The sequence below is a fragment of the Drosophila montana genome, unplaced genomic scaffold (genome assembly GCF_035044405.1).
Source record: "Drosophila montana isolate Dmon_TW-CO22-7 unplaced genomic scaffold, ASM3504440v1 contig_1866_1, whole genome shotgun sequence".
Taxonomy (NCBI): domain Eukaryota; kingdom Metazoa; phylum Arthropoda; class Insecta; order Diptera; family Drosophilidae; genus Drosophila; species Drosophila montana.
In genome coordinates this window covers 162,328-183,925 of record NW_026996785.1, presented here as the reverse complement: position 1 = coordinate 183,925, position 21,598 = coordinate 162,328, and the positions used below count along the sequence as shown (strand labels likewise).

Genomic DNA, 21,598 nt, shown 5'->3' with positions numbered 1-21,598 from the left:
TACTCCTCAAAGATAAGAATTGTATAAATTATGTAAAATATTACTGAAAATATAGAAATATTTTAAGTGTTTTTTTGCTACGGCTTTTTGGTTTACAATACACACAGTTCGTGGATTGAATAAATTCACCTACAAGGTGTAAAATTAGTTAAAAGCTTACGTAATTAATTTTTTAATTAATGTTGTATACCTTTCAAAATTATATGGAACCAGCTAAAAATCCCAGAATGTACCCAAAAACCTGGTTTGTCTGTTCGCTTTTTAATAAATCGACGCGGTAAAAAATTTTATATTCAAGACCCAAGCAGGGCTAGGTAAAAGACAATATAAACACTCAGATGAGTAACGCCCTACAACAACATACTTTATTTGATTTTTTCAAAGTTATGAACTAAAACGCTACCCTTGAGCGAAAACGCTAAAAATAGCTTCGAATCTATGGGGGCCGTGCAAGAAATAATGTTTGCATGTGTGTTAATATACAAACATCAAAGTATATTCGAATGTGTCGTTATTCACTGCAGTGGCCTTTTCTACTGATGCTATATGTTTTAGGTTTCTTGCGCCATGATCCATGATCCATCTCAAATTTGTATTCACTTATCTATGTTGTATACTGAGGTTGGCATGGTAGAATGTTTTTAAGTCGATGCTAATATTTATGTGATTTCATTAAATAGTTAGCACCGACTGGCAGCAGCCAAAGCGCAAAACCATCATTATTTAAATATAAATTGAAGTGTATTTCTATATATTTTATCTTATTCCTTTTTTGTTTTTAAATCTGGTTCTGTTATTTGCAAAATAATAATAATACTAACTTCTCTGCAGCAAAGAAAAATACAGAAAAATACAAATAAAACCAATTTACATGGGATATTTCATAACGATTGTTATTGCAATATGTGCATAATATTTTAAATTATTGTTATTTTCAATCTGTCTTTAAAATTGTTATTATTATTATTTTGATTCACTGCTCTGGCTTGGTCTCAACTCTATTAAAGCTATTTGCTGATCTGTCGCCCATTAAAAATACTTTTAAGCTATGCTTAGCTTAACTTTCGGCGCATCAAAGATAGCTGGTGTTTCTTATTTTTTACATGCTACCATACTACCAAATTATTATGAATGTATAAAGAAAGCGATTTTTTTATTGAACTCCCATCATTACTCAGCGTAGTGGATTTTCCACAATCGCTTTTTTTATGTGGGTTTTCTACTATCGGTGAAGCACATTTTCACCTTTTATTATGTACAGCTCTTATAACAAAACATTAGCGGATTATCGAGATTTGTTTCAAAAACAAAGGAAGAAATGCAAAAGCAACTATTTCAAAAATATAAAAACAAATACAAATACATTTGACAAAGACACAAGCATTAGCATAGCGATAAATATAAAAAAATAATTTTAAGGCCAGTAGTGTGATGGATAACTGAATTAGAATCAGATCGGATGATCGCTTTTAAATCTTGACCACCACTTTCCACCTAGGGAAGTGGATTTAATATATTTAAAAATGAGTTTTAGCCGATCAGTTGGTGGGGATAAAACCCGAACTCAACGGTTTACGGTTTACTGCCAATTTACCTCAGTTGCAGGTAGAATTTCAAAACACGACAGATCTTATGAAAAACAAATGTTAAAATCAGTTTTTTTTGTGCATTTGCTGAATTAACAATTTGACACGAATCAGTCAGTTATTTTATTAGTCAGTTTAAACAGTCTTATGTGTAAAATAGTTTGTGAACCTTTTCCGCCAAAAGGTTTTATCGCGAAGTGTTGTTTATGCCTGCCTAGATGGCATTATAGTAAATATATGTGCGGACGACACTAAAGGATCTTTCACAATACCGAAGACCCACATCTATTTATTCAGAGTTGTTTAAAGCATTTAAATTTTTCATCCGGTCAGCCTAAGTTTGAAAAATGTATTTATTAAAATCTTGATAAATCACTGATCTAAAATATGTTTGGTGAAAATTAGAATATACCTAAGCTAAATTAAATTAAACAAATCATGAGGCTAGTCTATACGCGGCAGTCAGAAAACATCTCTTTACGAAGAAAGTAAGAATTACAAAACCAGATGAACAAAAATATTAACACAAAAAGATCAAGGTGTTATATGATTTTGAATCCCAATTAAACTTTAAACACGTTTACATATTTGTATCAAAACGGAGTCTAACTCTAATTGGGTGGTTTAGGGAGGGTCATCACCATCTTAGCCATGACAAATTTAATTTGCTTATTTACATTGTTTCTTGTTATCTAGATTTCTTATTATTTGTAATTAATTTTCATAATATCCAACTCTGTTGGATGGAAGATACGGCTCAAAGGTTGTATATGCCAAATATTTTTATACCCTGAACCCATTGAAAATGGGTAAAAAGGGTATAATGTTTTTGTGCAAATGTATGTAACTGGCAGAAGAAAGCATCTCCCACACCATAAAGTAAATATATTCAACAGCCGAGTCGATCTAGCCATGTCCGTCTGTCTGTCTGTCCGTCCGTCTGTCCGTATGTATAAACGCAAGGATCTTAGAACCAAGAGCTAGAGACTTTAAATTTTAGCTGTATGTCCTCCTAGTGCCTGCGCTTCTAGAATAGTATATGCATATATATATATCAATTATCTGTCATTTTATAGCTATCACCACCTCCCTGCTACAACCACAAAGCTAAAAGTCAAGTGAAAACATCAATTTATGCTGCCCACTAATAAAAGCCAAAATTTAAATGCAATTGTCATATTGAGAATACACGAATATTTTATAGTACAATAAGATCTGTGAAAATTTCATTAAGATTCGTTTTTTTCTCATCTAGACTCAATAACTGGTGTGGCACTTGGGTAGAAGCGGCGGCAAGTAGTCCAGACTGTTGCGAGTCTGAAACCTACCAGGGAAATTGGTTTTCTTTTTGGCTGGTGTGGCTGTAGAGTAGAGGCGAGTTCGAACCCTGCCTAGGGAATTTTTTTTTTTTTAATCTTTATTACGACTAAAGCAAACGAGCGCGTAGCGCGAGCTGCAGTTGGTGTTCGAATAAGAGGGTTCAGGGTTTTCCCTAGTCGGGAGGTCCCGACTAGAACCTCTTACTTGTTTTTTTTTTGTTTTTGAGATGCTCTCCACGGAAATCAAATAATCAGAAAACAGTGAAAACTTTTGGTAATTCGATAGATTTCAAATTAATTTAATTATGTTTATGCGAAATATGTCTTGATAGATAGTACGGGTGGATTTAAATTTATTACTGGTGGGAAACGCGATAATTTGGGATAAGCAACTAACTTGGCCGGGCATATAATATAATACTGTTTATTTATGATTTCTATGTTTTAGGTTTTGGAGGCCATTCTCAAAGGGCTTACATTCCTCCCGGCGCTCAAAGACTTGTATCCTCCAGCATTAGAACACAACGTATCGACAACGGACAAAGGTTTGCATATCAAAATAATGGAAGAAATTGCGTAAATTATAACAATCATCCAATGCAAGGTAAATTAAAAAATCAATTAGGTTTAAAAAGTAAAATTAAGAACATTTTGACTCGTTTTCGGTTTGCAAGTCTTGATTTTGATTTAATTCGAAATGGTTATGGCATTGCACGAAAGTTTGATTGAGAGTTTATTGCGTTGGTGTATAGAAAATTTGGAAAGCAGCATGTGTATAGAGTATATTCATTCAAATTTGACAACATTAACGGTTTTTTTTGTACAATATTTGACACTCAAAAGTAATACTCATTTCATAATATCAACAATCCTCTGAATTTCATTATACCCTGACCCCATTAAAAATAGTTAAAAGTAGGGTATAATTTTTTTTTGCAAATGTATGTAACATGCACATGGAAGCATCTCTGGCTGCATAAAGTAAATATATTCGTGTTCAGCATCAATAGCCGATTCGATCTAGCCATGTCCGTCTGTCTGTCCGTCCGTCTGTCCGTCCGTCCGTATGTATGAATGCAAGGATCTCAGAACTTATAAGAGCTAGAGACTTGAAATTTTAGCTGTAGGTTCTCCTAGTCCCCGCGCAGATCGAGTTTGTTTCCGGTATTCGATAACTTGCCCCGTTTCGAAGCATTTGATTTAAATCGAAATTGTGTTTTTTTAGCAAATCTCTTAGGTTTTGAAGGCTAGAGTAACCAAACTGGATATGTAGCTTATAAAATAATATATACGGATCAAGAATCTTTCATTTTAGCGCAAATTGCAAGAATACATATACACACACATTCATGCGCGTCTTTATTGAATTCTATAATCAGCATTGAAATTGTGATTATATTTTGTTCTGTGCTGTGCGCATGTGATAATATATTAATTCGTTTTTGCTCAGCAAAAGTGAATTGCTGTTATGGCTTTCGAGTAAAGGCGGTGGCATATAGTGCGGTCTGTAACAAGTTCGAGTCCTATTGCATGAACTATTTTTTTTTCATATAACTGCCAAAGCAAATAAGCTCGTAGTGCGAGCCTTTCATATAACTGCTAAAGCAAATTAGCATCTAGCGCGAGCTGGGTTGGAGGCTTCAGAGTATCCCGTAGTCGGTTCTTGTTTTGGGCTATTTCCATCAAGTCAGTAAAGGTTTTTTGTAGGACGATCGTTAACTATGTTTTGTAAATCATTGGTTGGGTTAATTATTAGAATTTCAAGTTCTTAAATAAATATCTTATTTCTTGAAAGCAATGTTTCGTAAAGTGTTTATATTTATTTGGATAGTTTTTAATTTTGTATTGGCTAAAATTAGTAGTCACATAATCTTTAGTTAAGACTACGATCCCCAAGTCCGCATCGACTACGTTTATTTCCCTGTCTTTTATTTGATTTTACAAGGACCTTATCTCCTGTTTAGAAATTTATATTTTGTGCTATTCAACCTTTGCATTATTGAGAAATTTATGACGTGTCGAGTTATTTGCCAACTGTGATTGTTCGATCCGAGAAAGTTCTGCTTTCTTTCTATTATTTTTTTTCGAAAGCAGTTGAGCGGCTTTTCTGTTGATTCAACAGTGTATATAAGTGATAACTTTATTGTGGCAATTTCGAACTGAGCATCTTCCAAAGCGTGAATGTTTTTTTTTTCTTTCCCTGGCTTCTAAAATCATTGTGTTCGTCAGAGATAGATAGAGGAAGTTGTGTCTAAACAATTAACGTGATCGTGCGAGGTCATCGTTAAGTCTGTCAAATGGCGCGTCGTCCAGTGTCAGATAATTCATTCTTCGGTGTGAAGAATGTAAAAAATGTAAAAATGTAAACCTTCCAGTGCCACTTGAACTTTTGTCTATTAGTCCCTGACTATTGAAGGTATTACCAAAGACAATATAAACACTAAAATGAGTAACGCCCATACATTTGAATGCGACGCACAATTTCTAGCCTGGCCTTACATCTGGCCTTTGAGGCTTCACACGACATGCATGCCGACGGCTGTTCGTTCAAAAAAGTTTTGAACTTAAGATCGACGCAAAGTACATTTGCTTTATCCATGAAATGCATGCTTTATTCAAATTACCGGAAATATTAAGAATAAAATAATTTATTCACAAAGAGCATCTTGTGCACTATGTTAGAAAAATAGCACACAAAGATTGATTTCACTTTAGTTTTTGTACAGTGTATGCTCGAGAGAAGTTCTTGTCTCAGCCAAAGGCGTGCAAGCTCCTATGTTTGTATGTGTGAATTATGCATGTGTGAATTATGTATATAGGTGTTGTTATTCAATGCTTAGGCTTTGGTTGGCAAAGAAATAAATTTTCTTAGTTTTCTAGCGCTGATCATGCATGACGTATCTCAAATTTGTTGACATATGAATATGAATCTGGAATGATCTTTAGTAATATCCATTTTGATTTGAATGTAAAATCAAGTTTATAATAATTAAATCTTCGATAAGTATTTCAAGTACAATCTGTTGCAAATTACAAACTAAAAAACAAATCGATCGATCCGTTCTCAAGTTATGATTGATCGTAAAATGCGGCAAATGATTCTTATACCCGGAAATTATAAATTGGTAAGGGTGTAATTATAATATGGCAAAATGTCTGCTTAAAATTTTGAAAGAGACCTTATTAGCTGCACAGTTTATTTGAAATCCTCCATAATTCACGTTGTTTTCATGGAAACGATTATAATCGATTTTCAGATTAGGTTTCTTGACCATATATTATATCTTGAAGAAGCTATAAACAAAAAATGATATAGGTTCTAAAGCTAAAAACATATTTTTAGAAGTAAGTCTGGGCTTTGGGTATACACATACTAGTATGCCACATTTAAGCAATTAAAATTTCATTGAAATCGGACTACAAAACACCAATATTATTTGTGAACGATTTTTGTGCATGCATATAAAAGAAAGCTCGAATGATTGAGTTGCAGTTCGGCGCTGGGTTTAGGGTATGTCCTAGTCTGGATTCCCCGAGTAGAGTGAGAATTATTACTTGTTATAAATATGCATATATAGATTTCAACAATTATGCTTATTTACAATTTCTTATTTGAATTCTTTTTATATATATTGCAGGTTACTATCCACATCAAAGTGCATCATACCATCAAAGAAATACCGATTCAAACTATCAACAACGTAATAATTATAATGGATCGAGGAATCCTCAAAACCGGCAGTCAAATAGAGGCAACTATCATCAAAACTCAAATTATAGACGATTTTAAAATACGTTTTTAAGCTATCAACCGTTTTTTATGAATTACAAGAAGATATAACTTGAGTCATACCAATGTTTGATTTTCTGGATATTAATTCAGTTATATTTAACTAATCTTAAAAATAGGTTTGACAGATATTTTTTATATAAATGGTAATAAACAAACAATAAAGCTAACTATACTTGTACATAAGTGAAGTTGTGGCAATCAAACTTAAATACATACAATATATACTTTATTGGGTTAGAGATGCTCCCTTCTGTCTGTTACATACATTTGCAAAATACATAATACCCTTTTTACCCATTTTAATGGGTTCAGGGTATAAAAATGAATATATAATTTTTTTTCTTTGCATGACATTACAGCTTTACTGTTTTCTTACCCTTAACCCATTTAAATTTTGTTCAATGGATTTGTTCAGATTACAAGAAACATTAGGTATCTTGGACCCTATAGACGCATCAACATTGCGTCAATTGTGTATTTTTGTCTGTCGTGGTTTTCGACCTTTTGTCGCTCTCTGCTCGTTGCAGTTCATTGTTATGTGTGTTGCGGTTTGCACTGTGGGTCCACTGTGGTAATTACTGTCGCGGCCTTCTCTTCAATATAAAAACAAGTAAGAACGATGTGGTTGAGTGTGCTCAACTGCAAAATTATCTTTAATCCTCAGTCAATATAATATTTTTGCTTATAGACCTTGCTTTAAACTTTTTACATCATAAAATATTGTCCAATATGAATTCCAAATTATCTTCGGTGTCCAACCCAAATTGAAAAAACGCCTTTTTGAATATATAGTATAACAAATATTTAATTATTTAAAGGCAGCACTATGTGCTTACGTTGAGTTGTTATTTCCAACTTAAATTAATGTCTAAATTAAAAGCTAATTAATGATAGACATCATTGATAGACATCGAATTTTGTGCAACTGTCTAAATTTTGTCTGAATTTCCACTCGATCATTTTCATCTGAATTCGTTTATTTGAAAGTAGCCATGGTTGGTACCGATGTTATTTATTTGAATGTGTTGTGTGTGGCCTATGGTGATTAACAGAAGCAACATCATTATTGTACTCCAGAAAACTGTGGGATTGGGATTTGATTGCATTTCTTTCGTTTCTTAAACTGTGTTTTGAAGTAGTGGATGGATTTGTTCTTCGTTTTTGTTTCTTTTAAAAGGGTTTTTCTTTAACAGTTTGGGCTTACATAACTGATAAATATACGCATAAGTGCCTTTTTACACTATATCCAGTCCTTTGTTTTTATTTGTTCACGGGTGGCAAGTTTTGAATATTAGTCTATGCAACTGACGTAGTTTTAAGGTTTGGGTGTAATTTTAAAAGGCATAATTGTGTCTATGTGCTTTGTTTTGGATTAACAGTTGGCTATTTAGAAAATAATGATTTTTTAAAATAACGGTCACCTATTGGATGCCAGGAAATTTTTCATGTGGTTGGATTATAATTTCTTTGAATTCGGCATATGAGCTTACGTTTTTTAATAGGATAAGACTACGGATCACTTTAGTGTAAGAGGTATTAATGATTTCTTTGTGAGGTGTTTGGATGACTTAAAAAACTGCATCAGTCACAATGATATTTTTAGTAATGAAATAATCAAGCAAGAACAGTTTAACCTTTTCAGGGGTCATTTTATCGTAATGGATTGTAATTATTTAATTGCCGAAAATAGTCGATTGTTCTATCTTTTTTTTATCGGATTTAATGAAAATTATTTGTTTTTTTGATAAATTGGTTGGCTTTCTGTTAATTGAATGGTCACCACTGTCTTCGTCTGCGCTATGTTGAGTGGCTTCACCGAAATGATTTTTTTCAGTTTAATTTTGGACAATGCATTAGCAATTGAATATGGTTTGCCTTTAATATAAATCAACCAATTCGGTTGTTATAAGTTATAAAAAATATTTATTTATTTATAGGCAGCACTAAGTGCTTACATTGGGTTGTTATTCCAAACTAAAATTAACGTTTAAATTAGAAGCTAATGTTGTTGCGTATGTGGAAATGCAGAATTGGTGCATTTCGCAGGGGTGCGCATTTCTTTCGCGTTGACCTCGTGTGCACTTAAAGTTGCATACGCAACACCTTTATGTCAGCTTTTCCCACCACGTTGACTAGCTATGTGCGGGAACCAAATTTAGAAAAGCTGCTTGCCCAAATGTTGGTATTTTGGGTAACTTAGATGTTAACTCCTCTCACTGTGATCTCGAACGTCCCGGTCGATTGTTAGGAAAAACAAGTAGATCGTGGATTTTTCTATGTTTGTTTAAGTGGTTTTCTGGGAAGCTTCAGTTTCGTCTGGGCGCTATTCGTTGCTAGTGGGCGTGGCTGTTTCCTCAATAACAGTGGTTTGCCTGCACAGCTTAAGTTTTATTGCATAGGCAACGAAAATCAATGGTATCCCGGATGTTACTCCAAGATTAGTGATGCTGTTTGCTTTGAAATTGGCTCGTAAAACACCTATCCTCTCAGTGTTCTTGGTATTAAGATCTCTCATCAGCTGCAGTGACAACACCTCTTCTATCGACGTTAACGGTCTCTCCAGTTGGATCACGGCTGCTAGTGGTTTAAAGTTGAAGGTTTTATATAAAGGAAAAAAATCATTTCCTATGCCTAATGTACAGTTAATTTAATTACAAATGATCGTTAAATTAGTTGTAATTCATAACGTAATTCATTCATAGCAATGTTGCCGTTAAAGTCGTAAGATGTATAATGCCTGTATCTATTGGTTCTATTGATTTTATATATTTTAATAATATTTTTACATTGATTGTTAATAGCAAAAACGGCACTTTTACATTTTATTACATTTTCATATCGTATTTTAATTACATTTTCAATTTCCTTAAGGGTTTTAAAAGTAAATGTTCATAAATTCAGTTATCTGATTTTTTGAGGTCGATTACGTAGATGAGTTTTTCGTCTTTAAATGCGATTTTCATATTAGCAAAATTTATGTAAACCACGAAGGGCAAACAACAAGAATTGTTTCTGTATAGATTCAATTCTGTCTTGATAAATAGAATTTTGTGGTGACCAGATACCTGAGGCATACTCAAGTATAGGTCGTACCAATGATATATAAAGGGTGTTTGGCGTGTACGGATCGTCAAACTCCTTCGTCCATCGCTTGATGAAACCCAAAATAATTCTGGCCTTATTGACCACGGTCTTAGCATGAAAATCGAATTTAAGTTTAGGATCATGGATGACACCTAGATCATTAACTTCATTAGAAGTACTGTAAACACGCTCGAGCGGTAAGGATGTAAGAAACCAATTGAAGAGGGCTTCTATAGAAAGTAATTACCTTACATTTAAAGCACTATTAATTTAAGAGTTTGCTTCGACACCGAGACTGAAACGCATCAATGTCGGCTTGTAAAAGATAACATGATGCCATATCTTTTTATGCAAATGTATGCATCGGCATACATTAATACTCGAGAGTTACACAGTATCGAGGGACGGTCACTGATGAAAAGAGTAAAGAGTAGCGGGACAAGATGACTACTTTGAGGAATACCGGAAGGCATCAGATTACGTTTAGACAACGGATTTCTGAAAAGAATCTTTTGGGTTCTGTAACGCAAATAGTCTAAAATCCAGTTCAAGAGATTGACTGGGAAGGCGAAAAGTCATAATTTATGAAGCAGAAAAGAGTGGTTAACGGACTCGAAAGCCCTACTGAAATCAGTATTCGCGCTCTCATCTCCAAACTTGCAGAATGTATGTCTTACACTTAGGGTTGATAAAGTTAAAAAATTGCTTCCGGCAAAGGTAATCCTTATAGCATTTGGAATTTTGAGTAGAAAAATTTGCTCGGGCAATTGCATAACGGGAAAAATTAGACTGATTTCCCGATTTCTTAAACTTTTTATAAGACATTTTTTAATCTCTCTCGTTAGTTCCCTTGTGAACCAGGGAGGCCTATAAGTCTTCGCTGGGGGATCAAGAGGAACGCAGACATCAAAGAGCGAGAACAAGGTATCATAAAATAGTTTAATGGCAACATCAATGTCTGCACAATTGTAATGGTCCCAAACCAGTCGACTTGCGGAATAAGATCATTTAGTTTATGAGAATCAGCTTTTCAGAAATAATGGACACGATCAGCTAATTCCAATTCCTTGATAGGCACTAGGGCTGGTAGATCAAAGACCATATCCTGAGTTGGATGAAAAGGGTCTTGAGGAAGTGTAAGCGGGATAATCCTGTGCACAACACTGTCGAACGAATCCAACCCGAAAGTCAGGTCAGATCTATTTCTTGAATTGCGCACCCAATTAACCTGCCGTAAGGACATTTCATGTAAACCATCAATAAATTAATTTTATGAAGAGCGCAACAGAAAGTTTGAGTCTAATATCGATGACCAATCGACATCTGGGTGATTAAAGTCCCTAAGAACAACTAAAAAGTCCCTATCAGAAAGTAGGGATGAGATAGATTTAATAGTGTTAAGTTGGCTTTGGTAAATAGATATGTTAGATAGTGGGGGTATATAGGAACATGAAATAAAGATACAGAAACTTCCAAATACAACTCTTACAGCCACCAACTCGATATCTGAGATGGGCAGTTCAATGCGTTCGGACGAAAGAGTAGACTCGACAGCTATGAGTACTCCACCTCCGATACGGGAAGCTCGATCACATCTGAAAGTGGTGAATTTTGAGGTAAAAATTGAGAATTCTGAGATATCCGGCTTGAGCTAGATGATCTTACAGTGGGTGGCTGAAGGGTATTTAGCAACGGCAAATCCCTAGGAGTGGCCTTTTTCGGCCCTGGAGACTCATACAACAGATTTAGGCTATTGAATTGGGTATCCAGGGCTGTGAGTTGATCGTTTAGTTTGCGAAAACCAACAATCAGACCTCTAAAGCCATTGTTGGTCTGACGCACAAACGCCCGCATTTCACCATCAATCTCCCTACACGGGACGCAACTATAGTGCAAGCCATTACGTTGGGCAATAGCATCCCCCACTAGGCCAGTGTAACCCGCACATTTAGAATGCACGACATTATCACATAGCTAGCACGGTATGCTCGATTGGTTTGCCGTTATTTGCTTTTGGCAAGTTTTTTTTAAGGAAGACAACAAAAATCTACTGTAACAACGCAGCCAAACGTAAAAAGAGAGTTAGTTAGATTAATAGCGTACACAACACCAACAACCGGTGGAAAATAGAAATAGATCAAAGCACAAGTTGAAAGAAAGGCGCGAGAGCGTGAGAGTGCGAGAGTGTAATCTATTTATAGATTGCTTGCATGCTCACGAGTTCTTGTACACAAAGGGAGGCGATGTGCAGTTAAACATAAAGCATAACAACAAGCAGCTTACCCACAGAGCTAATAGCGCAAGCGCACAAAACAAAAATGCAGAAGGACAAGTTTAAAACTATCAATGTTAATATGTTTAAAAGAAACAAGCATGCACTCGCGATAAAAGAAAAAAATAGACCGAGAAGGCAAGCAGAATAACAAAATTGTTTGAATAGAGATAATAAAACGCCGGTGTTTTATTAGAATAAAAAAAAAGCAAAATGTAGAGAACAAAAAAGCACGTTTTTTCGCTTCAAAAAGAAGAACAAGCCAAAAAAAAAATTTTTTTAAGATTCTATATTATTAAATGGAATCTTTTCTTCTGTAAATTGAACCGCGTAAACGATCCTAACAGCTTGCTCTTGTGTAATGAAGGTATATCGATAAGCTTTTGTCTGTCAGTTGCGACAGATTCTGCCAAAGCGCCTGCATGCACGTTGGCAGCGCAGCTATCTTCTGAGACCTTATATAAGCCCTATAGGGCCCGGATATAACCCTCTTTGAAAAATTATTTTATAACCGAAGGGTTGGCTACGGTGGTTCGGACATAGCCCCACCAAACATTGAATTAAATTAAAAAAAACATTCGGGCATCAGTCGTATAAATGTAAATTACAATTAAACTGAATACAAAATACTTAAAGTAAATACAAATCTTTTCGCCATAAACTTTCGTTACGCCACGAGGCCCAGGAGCACCTGACCGGCATACATAATTTTGTGTCGCGATCTGGTCGCAGCTCTAAACAGTTCTGGTCTGCATGACAAATTCAACTCTGACTGCAAACCCCCTAATTTTCAAGGCAAATTGGAGGGGACGGCTGTGTAATTTCTGCCTTCCATTGAATAGATATATATATATAGGGAGAAAAAAAGACAGAGTAAATCTTAATACAAGTATGTACCCCGTTGTTGTGGGGGTAGAGTCCAAAATAATTTGTGAATTTTTTTAATATATTTGTCTGAGGATTTTGTGTTCCCAATTAGTGTGTCGGAGAGTATCCTATTAAGTACTCACCATTTAAAACCTACAAGAATGAATACTGTGCCAATATAAATAATCAAAACAATTCCAAAACTCACAGAATATAAAAGAAAACCAATAATAAATAAGTAAGATGTTCTAGTCGGGAGCTCCCGACTAGAGGATACCCTGAACCCTCTTCTTTCAACACCAAATGCAGCTCGCGATAAATTAAAAAAAAAGTTCCCTTGGCAGGGATCGATCTGGTAACTGACCGCATTACTTGCTGCCGACTCTACTCAACAGCCACACCAGCCAAAAACAAAAAAAAAATTCCTAAGCACGGTTCGAACCTCTACTCAATAGCCACACCAATAATTAAGTCTTCATGAGAAAAAAATCAATTAAAATAGCAGCACAGAAAACAATACAATCGCAATTGCAATGCTGTTGATAGAATTCAAAGAAGACGCGCATGAATGTGTGTGTGTACATGTATACAGAAATTCATGGAATTTGCGCTAGCTGCTGCTAACACGTGCGCACATAAACTTTGTGTTTATTAACTGATCTTAATGAAATTTTCGACAGTTCATCTTATTGTGCCATAGAATATTTGTGTATTCTCAATAAGTCAATATATGCATATAAATTGTGGCTTAAATTGATGTGCTATACAAGTTGGATTATCACCTTGATTTATAGCTATGTGGCGGTAGCGCGGAGGTGGCGATAGGTATAAAATGAAAGATACTTGATATATATTTATTATTCTAGAAGCTACATGTCAAGTTTAGTGACTCTAGCTCATATTATTTGCCGAAATTGCTCAAAAACAGGATTGCGATATCGATTTTTATCGATTACTTGGAAACGGGACAAGTTATCGAATATCGGAAACAAACTCGATCTGCGCGGGCCCTAGGAGGACCTACAGCTAATTTCAAGTCTCTAGCTCTTATAGGTTCTGAGATCCTTGCGATCATACATACGGACGGACGGACAGACAGACATGGCTAGATCGACTCGGCTATTGATGCTGATCAAGAATATAGGCAGGCAACCTACACGCACACAAACGCATAAATGCTTTCATCCATATAGAAAAGTGTGTAAGTGTGTGTGCTTGGCAGGCCCAAAGAGTTATTATGCACACATGCCAACGTTCAGGTACCCTTACCCTTACACAATCCATGGAAAATAGGAGTTTTGCACATGAACAGGCCAAACCCTTTAATAATGTCACACAACTGCTTACTTGAAAGAGTGCGCGTGTGCACAAGTAGCAAGTCGAAAAAATTGAACATTTTCAATGTTTGGTCTTTTCTTAAATTATTCGACAAGCCGACGAAGAATTACCCTTGCAGAAATACGACTTAGTTTTTTTTTAATTTTAAGCAAAATTGGTCCCCACAGTAAACAAAAAAATTAAAATATAATATATAAATATATCATTTGGGTCATTTAAGTTTTTAATAAATATAAATATATCAGATTCTTCTCATTATGCCTGACTGGACGAAGAAATACATGATAGAGCATTTGAATGTGTGTGCCTTTGGTCACCACAGGCACAAAGGGCACACAATTGAAGAAAAAATCTCTGGCTCGCGACAAACGCCGCGATCTGCTTGTGCGCACATCCACACAACACATACATATGTGTGTTTGTAGATCTCGGGGTTTTTGAGAAGCTATGCAGGAAGAAGGAGATGCACACAAGTGCGCAAAGCAATAAGTGTAAGCGAGGCACACTCTGCACACGCATATACACATATGTATGTATTTGGGCTGAAAAGATACATATATTACAAAACAGCATCAGCCGCAGCAACGTTGTGCGCTGAGCGGAATGCGGCTTCATACTGAACGTTCGGCTTTCGAGGCCGGCGTTCGGCTGCCACTCTCAGCAGTCTTACTTTGTCTGGGCACACTAAAATGGTCGCGGTCACCCATGGGGCTCAGTCGTTGACGATTTATCGGTATCCGATTATTCCGACATTTGACAAGTCTATGCATTGTATGGTTAGTGCTGTAGGTCCTCCTAGTGCCCGCGCAGATCGAGTTTGTCTCTGATATTCGATAAGTTGTCCCGTTCCCAAGTAATCGATAAAAACCGATATCGAAATTCTGATTTTTGACCACCAATATAAGCTACAATTTAAATGCAATTGACTTTTTTATAATACACAAATATTCTATAGCACAATTAGATGTAGAAAATTTCATCACAATCGGTTAAAAAACACAGAAGTAATTAAATAAAGCATGTTATTGCTGGCCTCGAGTTTGGGGCAACAAGCGCAAATTCCAAGAATTTCTGTATACATGTACACACACACATTCACACGCGTCTTCTTTGAATTCCATCAACAGCATTGCAATTGCGATTGTATTGTTTTCTGTGCTGCTATTTTAGTTTGTTTTTTCTCACCGAAATTCAATTATTGGTGTGGCAGTTGAGTAGAGGCGGCAGCAAGTAATGCGGTCAGTTGCGAGTTCGAACCCTGCCAAGGGAATGTTTTTTTTTCAGGGTATCCCCTAGTCGGGAGCTCCCCAATAGAACCTTTTACTTGTTTTTGTATATGGTTTGTGGTAACGATATAATTGTTAATGTTAATATGGCTGTAGAATTTTAAATTTCCTGACTATTTTACTATCTCCGAGTTCGATGATAGCTTGCTCAGACTTGAAGAAATCCAAAATTTCGTGAAGGGCATTGCAACATGAGATGAACCCGGTAAGCTGGGGAAAATAGAGCAATTTTGTTTTTTTTATATGATTTTTGTCGACAATTTTTCCGGATTGTGTAGTCACGGTTGAATGTTGGCTTTCTTTTACTTTTTCTTCTTGAAAACGTTTAGACATCTTAGTCCCTACTTTGTTATAATGTTGTACGAAAATCTAAGTCCTGTTGTTTTTTAAATGAGTTTTTATAATTGTTGTTTCTAGTTTTTTCGTAGTCCTATGTACCAAAGTAAGTAGGTCTCCAAAAAAATAAATCAACTGGTTTTTTGCCTGTGGTAGAGTGAATAGTATGATTGTATTCGCAAACTGTCAATTCTAGTAGTTCGCCGAAGTTCTCTATGCATTTTTCTTGTTTTATGCACCTTACTATCGCCATTAGAATCTTTCCATTGGAATCTTTCGACCTGGCCATTTACTGTACTCTTGTGCGGTGGTGTGATAAAAACTTCAATTCCTAATTCATTTTTTAGCATGAACTCTATTGACTGTCAATTAAGGGAGTTTTCATTATCGGTGATAACCGATTTCGGTAGTCCAAAATAAAACAAAATTTCTCTTAATGGTTTTCTGATGGCCTCAATGCTCCTGTTTTCTTGTGGTTTAGCTATTGCTAATTTTAGTACCAGTTAGTACCAGTTCTCTGATTGTTGAAAAAATGTCTATGTGAAATATTTGACCTGGATACTTGGGTAAAGGGGTTTCTCCTTGTTTATTATTATTTGGGTGTCGTTCATATTTATTTTCTTGCAATTTTTAATTTCTTGAAAATTTTAGAGTTGAGGTAATTTTTTGCATCTAAGATTGGAAGTCAAATGTTTCTAAAATTTGAGGTATATTTTCTTTTTCATTCCTGTGTGGTTTATTGTGTGTTTTTATTTGATAACTTGCTGCTCCTGCTCGTTCGTTATGTCTTCTACTACAATGTGGGTTAAGCGTACTTCATAGTTCGAAAAATGTAATGGGTAAATGCTTTTTATGCAATTTATAACTTTAACCCTTCGTTTAGATATCGCTTGAGTAGTTGTTTTAAATTTTCATTAGAGTTTTATTTCTCTTTAATTATGTGTCGGTGGTAGGTTGAAAATACTATTTGGAAATGGCATGACGAACTTTCGTTAATGTCAAGGAATATTTGATTTTTAAAAGCATTAATTTGAATTTCTACTGAATGTTTTTATTAATATTGTTATTACTGAATAGTTTTCGCTACTGTGCATAGTTGGAGTTAACGAACTTAGGCTGGCTTGAGGGGGTCTAGATAAAAGATCTTCAACTACGTTGGTGTTGCCTGGCTTATAAAGGAGTTCATAGTTATATTCCTCTACCTTGGCCTTCCATCTTTGCATTTAAGCGTTAGTGTTTTTGTTGCTAAGCGCAAGGGTTAGCGGCTGGTGATCTGGGATAATTTTGAGCTGCTGACACCTTAGAGAAAACAGCTCACTCAACGTGGGAAAATGCAATATTACTTCTTCGGAAATGAGACCATTTTTTACATTATAAGAGTTCTTTTTAAGATATTTTAGGGAATCTACCCGCCTATCCGCCTATTATCTTTCATAAATTCGCATTTGTCTAATTGGACATTGAGTTTGGCTCTTTCGAGCTTCTCGAAAACTAATCGTAAGTTAGTAAAATGTTATTCTTTTGTTTTTCCGATTATTACGAAGACATCTAAGTAAACATATCATCGTTTTCCTATTTGTTCTCTTAATTTGTCATCAAGAGATCTATGAAAAATAGCTGGTGCGTGGCGTGGCGTAGCCCGAATGGGAGTCTTAAAAATTCGAACTTACCATTATTAATTGTGTTGCATGGGGAGTCCCTGGGGGTATCGATGTATCAGTGAGGGTCCTAAGCACCTAAGAGCGCCCCAAATTTCGCAGGGGTGGCGACTCGTAGCTCAGAATCTGCCTTGAGCGAAAAAAGGTCGGAGAGCATAGGCGGGTGTTCGCCCGATTCGCTTCCAGGGTAATCAGCGTAAATATGCCCTTCATGATGCCCTTGGCCTACACGGTCGATAACTTATTCTTGCCGATCGTTCCTATGGGTAGCAATGCACCGAAGATATGAGTGTATGGGTAGGCAAATTTAGGCATAAGTTTCGTTGCTGCCCATAGCAACAGTAGAGTCAATTTTGAAAGGCGGTACAAGACAGTCGGGCTCTGCGCAAACGCACCAGTGGCAGTTTTCTTTTTTTCATTCCAGCCAACCAATAACTTAAATATCCCGAAAAATCGCATTTGGCAAAACACGCTTAAAACGTTTATTATTGCGACACGAAACGAATAAATAAAAGATAAGATAATAATTAAAAGAAAACGACAAACGGTTCCGGCAATGAAAGGATCCACGCTGAAGAAATCAGGCCGTCCAAGCAGCTCTCGAACCAGAGAGGTCAGCAGGTTACCACCCAGGCCAGGTTCCGGCTCAGCGGCGCACTTCAGCCATACCCTCGGCGCACTTTTCACCGGCGCTATCCCGAAGGATGGGCTAAGAAGCAGCCACGGGCGAGAGCACGCCCACATCATCCGAGTGAGTCTCTCCGAGTGAGCAACATTCAGAGTCAGACACAGACTTATATTATAATGCAAAGAATAATACCACTAACCATTCAATGCATAGATATACCAAACAGCCGAATAATCGAAACACGATAAATCGCAACGAGGGAACCTCAAGGGTGCCTGCGACCATTTTGTTATGCCCTGGGAGAGTAAGACTTCTGAGAGTGGCAGCCGAACGCCGGCCTCGAAAGCCGAACGATGAGTATGAAGCCGCATCTCGCTAAGCGCACAACGTCGGTGCGGCTGATGCTTTTTCTTAATATATGTATGTATGTTAGTTTTAAATCCTTACAGCCCAAATACATATGTGTGTATGAATGTGCAGAGTGTGCCTCGCTCTCACTCATTGCGCACTTGTGTGCATCTCTTTCTGCCTTGATATTTTTTTTTTTTTTGTGTTAAAATTCTTTTATTTATAGCTAATCTTCTGTTACTCTTGCTAAGCAACTTTTATTAGCGTGAGTTTTGGTTAATAATAGCTTAATTTAAATATTTACATTGTGTATGTTTATGTATGTGTATGTTTACTTCATTAAAGGCGGCGTTTGGCCAGGTCTATAGGAAATGAATTTTTAAGCCTCCTTCTTCTTCTCCTCTTTAGCTGGTTCCTTGCCAGGACGTTAGGGAGGTTGTGGAGCTTAAATAGGTAGCTTGTTGCTTGATTGTTGATAACGTCTGCTACCATAGGAACCTTAAGGTCCTTTGCGATGTCTCGTGTGCGAATATACCATTCGGCTCCAAAGATTTTTCGCAAGGTCTTAGCCTGGATGATGCAAAGTTTGTCTAGGTGCGTCTTCGCGGCAATTCCGTAAACCTGGAGCCCATATAGCCACGCAGGGGCAAGGATTACCTTATAGATAAGGACTTTGTTTCGGAGCGAGAGTTTGTTATTTGGGTTTAGCAGCTACCTCAGACGCCTAATTTTGCTTTTCAAGTTGTTGGTAACCTCGGTGACATGTTTTTTGACCGTAAGTCGGGTGTCGAGTGTGACTCCTTGGTATTTGTGTTGGCGATTTTGCTTTAAAATGTTACCATGGAGAAAAAGTCCGGGCAAGAGTCCTTGCGTAGAGTATGGGTAACCATGGCGCATTTTCCAGGGTTCACTGCGATGTTCCATCTACGAGGCTAGTTTTCAAATCGCATGAGGTACTCCTGCAGGAGGTCAGTTGTCACTCACACACATTTGTTCTTTGCAAGGATTGCCATGTCGTCAGCAAACGTGGCCACCAGAAGGTCCTGCCGATCATTCCGTGTGCGCGCATTTGTAGTGGGCATGTCATGTGTAAACAGGCGGTATAACGTGGGCCCTAGACGCTGCCTTGTGGAACGCCCGCTTTTATGCGTTTGGTTTGAGAGGCTACGCTATCCTGCACCACTTGAAAGGTTCTCCCAGTTAGGAAGCTTGCAATGATGTTAAATAGCTGCGGATTTAATTTATCCTTAATTTTGGAGAGAAGACCTGCGGGCCACACTCGGTCTAAAGCTTGCTGGATATCGAGATATGCCGCATACTCTCTTCAGTGGAAACCGTCTAGTACCCGATGTAGTTGCTAAGGTGTACCGTGCCTGAGTTGGAATCCAAACTGGAATTTCGGGATCGCATGTCTTATGTCCGTACTTTCCAGGATCCTTCTAAGGATGCATCTCTCCAAAATGTTCCCAAAGGCAGGCAGGAGGTTGATGGGGCGATAGGAATCCAGCTGGTTGGGAGGTTTTCCGCTCTTGTACAGCATAACGATTTGCGCCTGCTTCCAGGCCGCTGGAAAGTGGTCGAAGAGCTACATTAAAAATGGAGACAAGAAAAATCAACGATTTGTTAGGTAATAGCTTAATTGACTGGTTATCAAAGCAGTCTTCGCCGGCCATTACGGTTTTTAAGACTCTTGATCTCCTGCTTCACTTCGTGTACTGTGATTGGTGCCACAGGGAGGGACATTTGAAAAGGTTCCTCCAGGGTTTGCGCGACTCTTTGTAGCCTGTCATGTGATGCGGTCTCGAACGATGTGAAGTGCTCCTCCAGATTGCTGGCGAAGGCTTCTGCTCTGTCCTTTGGTGATCTGCAGGGTTTGGACTGCAGCGTCGACGTCCTCGGCTGACAGAATCTGCATGTTTAGGTTGATCAAGCTATTTAGATCGGCCTTAAATCGTTGGATGTCCGACCCAGGGAGGACAAGCCTGCGCTATTTCGTAAAGAGTGTAAAGAGTTGGCTGGTGGCTGGAAGATAAATCGTACTCTTCGCGAACCGATCGTACGCTGTTGGGGATGCCCTTGTAAATAAAAAAGTCAATACAAGAAGGCGTACTTTGCCGGTTGTACGGAAAGTGGGTAGGTCTCCCAGTGGCCAAGACCTGGGCTGAGCAGCTGGTGAGCGCTTCAAGCAGCAGAATGCCTCTGTTGTCAGCTCTGTAGCTTCCCCACAGCCTGTGTTTGGCATTGAAGTCGCTTCCAACGATAAATTTATGACCAAGCTGATCTAGGAGAGAATCGAATCCAGCTCGGCTCCAGGCTCCCCCCTCCATTATAGCAGTCATCTGTGTGGTGCTGGAGGTCATCTGATGTAGTTGGTAGTGCACCAAGTCCTGCTTGAAAAGCACCGCAGCACCTCCTTTGGCTCGACCTGCTGGGTGATCCGCACGGTGGCAAACATATCCCTCCATGGCGAAGTACATGCCAGCGTGTAGGTGCGTTTCTGAGACAAGCATGATGTCTATTTCATGTTTTCTCAGAAATAGTTTAAGCTCGTTTGCGTTTTGTATGATGCTGCGAGCGGTGAGTGGGAAGACCGAGCTGTGGAGGACCTTGCGCGTCCTTCAGCTCCTTTATGCTGACTAGGATAGTTGCAACCGCGACATTAAGTGCTGCGATCGACTGCTGGAGTCCTTCGAGGATACTTCCGAGGGACGTGTCTTGCCCCTGAGATCCATGCTGTGGGTATTGGGGCTGCATTGTTGTAGCGGTGGGCTAGTTGGTGCACACGGGGTGTTGGCACGCTTGTGCAGGTTGCTGCTAAGTGTTGCGTCCTGGCCGCAACGCATCAAACATACATATGTTTGTGTTGTGTGGATGCGCGCACAAGTAGATCACGGCGTTTGTCGCGAGCCAGAGATTTTTTCTTCAATTGTGTGTTTCTTGTGCCTGTGGTAGCAAATTAATAATTAGCACCTCAGGATGGGCGGGAGCACCATGGCGAAAACAGCGAAGACGAATTGACGTCCGATTTGTTGTTATTGATCTTTTTATAGTTTTGTTACCTTTGCTTAGGGTAAATCTGCCTC

General features: G+C 37.7%; 1 protein-coding gene across 1 annotated transcript in view; it reads left to right on the top strand.

The window, feature by feature from the left end:
* Positions 1–6,907, top strand: part of Rat1 (5'-3' exoribonuclease 2 Rat1) — a 70,747-nt gene extending 63,840 nt beyond the window's left edge. The window contains exons 8-9 of the mRNA XM_064700726.1: positions 3,354–3,509; positions 6,544–6,907. Coding sequence (XP_064556796.1) covers positions 3,354–3,509; positions 6,544–6,695 — 308 coding nt within the window. The 3' untranslated portion in view covers positions 6,696–6,907. The remainder of the gene's footprint in view (positions 1–3,353; positions 3,510–6,543) is intronic.
* Positions 6,908–21,598: the final 14,691 nt, after the last annotated feature.